This window comes from Ochlerotatus camptorhynchus, unplaced genomic scaffold, assembly GCF_037179485.1.
Source record: "Ochlerotatus camptorhynchus isolate MF236.1 unplaced genomic scaffold, CSIRO-AGI_Acam_v1.1 ptg000412l, whole genome shotgun sequence".
Classification (NCBI taxonomy): Eukaryota; Metazoa; Arthropoda; class Insecta; order Diptera; family Culicidae; genus Ochlerotatus; species Ochlerotatus camptorhynchus.
In genome coordinates, this window is record NW_027040898.1 from 935,474 (window position 1) to 940,083 (window position 4,610).

Genomic DNA, 4,610 nt, shown 5'->3' on the forward strand with positions numbered 1-4,610 from the left:
AAGGAAAAAAACAGCCTTATTTATATTTTACCATTTTAATTCCACACAATTCCTTCTTTTCTTGTTGAGTCACCCATAGATTTTATCATACCAGCCACTCAACTATGAGTCGATGTAAATTCCTACTGAAACGTCATATCGAACAAGAAGAAAAATTACATTCCCATTAATTTGCTCCTGCAAGACCACCACGCTGTAGTCTTAATATAAATAACTCTGTACAAGGTACCACTCCGGCGAGTCGCTACATTGAAGATGGATAAAGTAATCATAAATTCCCCGTACACTGTCCAATGACGCGATAACGATAATCGTAACAAAATCATAACAATTAAATCTGACTTATCTTAATAACTTACTGCATTGAACTAACCGTCCGCGGACACGTTCCCGGCCCAATCGATAACGCGTGATCGCCATGCAGCCTCCTGTCCCGATACAGATTGCAGCGACAAAAACGGGATTTTCCCGCGGTAGCATAAGCCCCCTGTCCCAGCCCAGCGCGTCCGTCATGAGTTGGCTACTTATCGGACCGCATGTTGTCTGTCCACCTATTATAATCGACATCATCCTCATCAGCATAAACATTATCATCACCATTTTGGTGAATGGCGGAGCAAAAAGCGAACACACAGCGGCGGCGCGTAAATTATTCTACACGCATAAAAGTCTGCTCTCCTCCGAGATGGTCCAGTAGTTTCAGGTCTTTTTTAGCTCGTTCGGACTACTGACTGGTTCCCACATCCCCGTCAGTGTTGGCAATCACTGCTTATTCTGGTGCCATGCTACTAGGCATAGTGCAATCGGGTTAAGCATCATCGTAATAATTGCCATTATTGCTCGATGCAGTTATCGCTGGGGAACCAAAGCTGCCTGTCGATCCACTTCTTGAAGAGGCAATTCCTTGTGGCAATCTAGAGGAAGGTAGAAAAAAAACAGGACTAATAAATTATTCAACGACTGGCTGGAAATAACTGAGAATTGGCTGCTGTTGCAACATAGGCCTTAATTAAGAACTAGAAAAATCGCAGCACCGCCAGAAGATAGATGTGACACCGGTTCCATCCAGATGGTCTTGAGATTTGTGACACTTCTCCGGACGGAAGGGTAGTTAGCAGCAGTGAAATGGTAGGAGATGGGTGGAGTTCAGCGAGCTTTTTAATTAATTTCTGAACGTTGCACTGATGGTTCGCTGGTTGATTGTCACTTGTGTGGATGAGCTGATGACGGTGCCACTGAAATTGAATTGATTAATAATGCATACAGTGGTTCCTTACCGAATCCACCTATGGTAAGAACAAACTCTTCTTTGAAATTTCATTTCCGACAAAAGTTCTCAAACTCGTCTTCGATGTCCGACATCTTGATAATAAAGTCAATGGAATGGGTTACTCAATACCCAAGTAACCACCAAGCTCGTTAATATCCCGATAAGGGTCCTTTTCTAATAGAAGGCTGATATACGGCTATAGATATTTATATCAGCCGTAAAACAGCAATATATTACACTTTTTGCATTAGTGAGCTTGATCGTTACTTGGGTATGTGAAATTTAATACAACGCAGTCGACTTAATTCTTAAAGAGCAAACACCTTCAAAGCTACCCTCACATACGGTAATACACTAATCCTATTATAACGTCATGAATTTGCAAAAACACAATCGCATGAATTCTAACGTATGATTCCCCTGACAAACCCATTAATTGATGCGTGATTGCACGAACCACTATCTTATCAGTTTACGTCAAATGTTTAGCTCAGTGCTGATAGTTCGCAAGTCAACTGAATTCGTTTCGCTCAATCACTTTGAGCACTTGTTCACTCAGTTCAGTCCCGCAGTTCCGTTCAAGATGAGTCTTCTTAGCGCTCTGAGGAGCGGCATCGAAATCGTCGACGATTCCGTATCGTCCCGGGACCTAGTCAACCGACTGGTCGACTTGGGACCACAGGAAGAACCGCTGCATCTGACCGAACTGGACACACTGGTAAAGCGACACTACGAATGGATGCAGTATTTGCCCCGGGTTGATACGTACTATGCAGTCAAGAGCAACGACGAAGCGTCCCTGGTAGCGGCAACGGTTCTGCTGGGATGCGGATTCGATTGTGCCTCGATGGCAGAAGTTCGTCGAATATTGGATCTCGGAGTCGATCCCAAGAAGATCATCTTTGCACAACCGCATAAGACAATCGCTTCGTTGAAGTTAGCCAGCGAGAACAATGTACGGACGGTGTTTGATTCCGAAACGGAACTGCAGAAGATTCGCCAATACTATCCGGAAGCAGAGTAAGGTTAGGGAATTTTTTTTTTATGATGCACTTGCTTAAACCAGTCGATCATTACAGAGTACTCATCCGCTACCGATTTGATTCTAAAAAGGCGAAGATCGCTTTGGGGTCGAAGTTTGGCTGTGAACCCGACAAGGAATCTCGCAAACTACTTGACCTGGCAAAGGAGTTGGGTGTCAACGTGGTTGGTTGGTGCTTCAATGTTGGTTCGGGATGTAGCGATATGGACATCTTCTATGACGCCATCAAAAAAGGGCGTGAAATCCACGATTACGCTTCTTCAATCGGGTTCAACTTCAAGATGATTGATCTTGGTGGTGGATTCTTTGGCGACAAGGACTGTGGGATAGCTCCCTATGCGGAACACATAAACCGGGCCTTGAAAGAATTCTACCCTGAAGAGGAAGGTATCTACGTTTTTGCCGAACCGGGTAGATTCTACTGCGCAGCGGCTGTCACGGCTGTCATTCCCGTTCATGGTAAACGTGTCTTCTGGAACGAGAAAGATCCTCTGAAAATTGAACACATTTTCTACTACTTCAACGATGGAATGTACGGTACATTCTACAGTGCCAAGTATCGTAACATGCCGGTGGATCCAATAGTTTGGAAATCCAGAGGTAACGATGAATCGACCTACAAGACTTCACTGTTCGGTCCCACTTGCGATGGGAGCGACTTTTTCGCAAAAGATATCGACCTTCCGGAGCTGCAAGTCTCGGACTTTGTGGTATTCGAAAATCAGGGAGCCTACACGAGGGTCCATTCGTGTCGATTCAATGGATTCTGTTTGCCGAAGGTGCTGAACTTCATGCGGAAGAGTACATGGTAGGGATAGGTGAACTTTGGTCGGAAATGTTCATAATGTTTTCATTTTTGTTTTTTTTTTGTTTTAGGCAACTTTTTGAGGAAATTTCAACCTCTTCGAATCCAACGCAAGTCGTTCAGAACTCAACATATCTACGATGCAACAACAAAATTGAACATCTTACCTTTAGACAGTATTGATGAAACGTTATATTATGATCGTTAAAACCGGACCATGAATTGACAATAACAATATTGAATTAAAAAATTAATGCTCTCACTGTTTGTCGTTGTTCCGTCTCCATAAGCCCTTTGTCTGTGGGTCAGCCTCTCCCAACTAACATTGTCAGCTTTGTAAGCCAACTTTTCCAGCGTTGTGCTGTAAAGTAGCTGAAAAGAAGCTGCAGATACAGCTATAAGCAAAAGCTAGCAAAATAGTTTTGGAGAGCGTTTACTCAACTTTCTCACAACCATTATTCAATTTGTCAGTCGCACTGAATAACATCAGCTAATAAACGCTAATGTCACTTCTACACACACACTAATCAACTTTCTACTTGTAGCTGCAAAACAAAGTTAACAAAGTGAATATATTACTCATTTGATGGCTTCTACACAACCAACCACTCTTGCTGAATAACATAAACATCAAAATTGCTTTTTCAACAACTAAACAACCTGTACTCAGCTTATAAACTGTGTTAGAGCAGCTTCGGAAGCATTTTCACAGTCAACTAGGTTTATTTTTAGACGTGTGCAGTTTCATAGCTTTTACTCTGCTGTTTTATAACTAGTCGAGAAAAGTGATTCATGTGCACTATTATAAAGCCTCTACTCAGCGATTTTGTTGTAGAAGGGAATGTTGATTTGTTTACACAAGTTCAAAGTGTTGGCGTAGCACAGTTGGTAGTGTCAAGGTTTGCCAATGAGGTCGTCTCGAGTTCGATTCCAGGTTCCAGTGCAGGGTAAATAATTTGGTGATGATTTGTAACTAATTTCGATTAATTTGATTCACAGCAAAATAAACTCAATAAATTCCTTCATAAAAAAGCGTAAACAGTATTTAACCCTTGAAGCCGGGAGAAAGCTGTGTAGTGATTATTGGATAACCGGGAAAAGGTTGAATAAGCGCCTTTCAAGTTCACACACAACTAAAACAGCAGGATAACAGCTGTATAGAAGCGTTAATGGATATGCATGCAATAAGAGCTTCTCCCGACCGTTCCAACAGCCATAAGTAGCTGACTAAGTTCGCCAGATTTGCTTGTATAGAGGTTGAGTAAAGGTTTCCTCATATCGTATAACGTTTGAATACAGCTTGAGACTGTATAAATGAAATGAGTAAAGCGTTTACATTGTGAAAATTGTTAGTTGGGTTGTGAAAATTGTTAGTTGGGTTGCGCCCGAACACAGGTCAAGAAAAGAAGGGGTAGGAATGTGTTGACGTGACACTCGCTTTGATGGAAGCGGAGAACACCTCTGCACTTTCACGAGGAATCACTGGGATATTG

The 4,610-nt window shown here is 42.4% G+C and overlaps 1 protein-coding gene across 1 annotated transcript; it reads left to right on the forward strand.

Moving 5' to 3' along the window:
* The first annotated feature begins 1,802 nt into the window (after window positions 1-1,802).
* On the forward strand, window positions 1,803-3,300 carry LOC135710987 (ornithine decarboxylase-like). The gene is made up of 3 exons (XM_065233725.1): window positions 1,803-2,290; window positions 2,350-3,120; window positions 3,189-3,300. Exons 1-3 carry the CDS (start codon window positions 1,854-1,856, stop codon window positions 3,298-3,300), a joined length of 1,320 nt encoding a protein of 439 aa, XP_065089797.1. The 5' UTR covers window positions 1,803-1,853.
* Window positions 3,301-4,610: the final 1,310 nt, after the last annotated feature.

Coding starts and splice junctions, on each gene's coding strand:
- LOC135710987 (XM_065233725.1), top strand. CDS start 1,854: ATGAGTCTTCTTAGCGCTCTGAGGAGCGGCATCGAAATCGTCGACGAT. Junction 2,291..2,349: donor CAATACTATCCGGAAGCAGA/GTAAGGTTAGGG, acceptor CGATCATTACAG/AGTACTCATCCGCTACCGAT. Junction 3,121..3,188: donor TTCATGCGGAAGAGTACATG/GTAGGGATAGGT, acceptor TTTTTGTTTTAG/GCAACTTTTTGAGGAAATTT.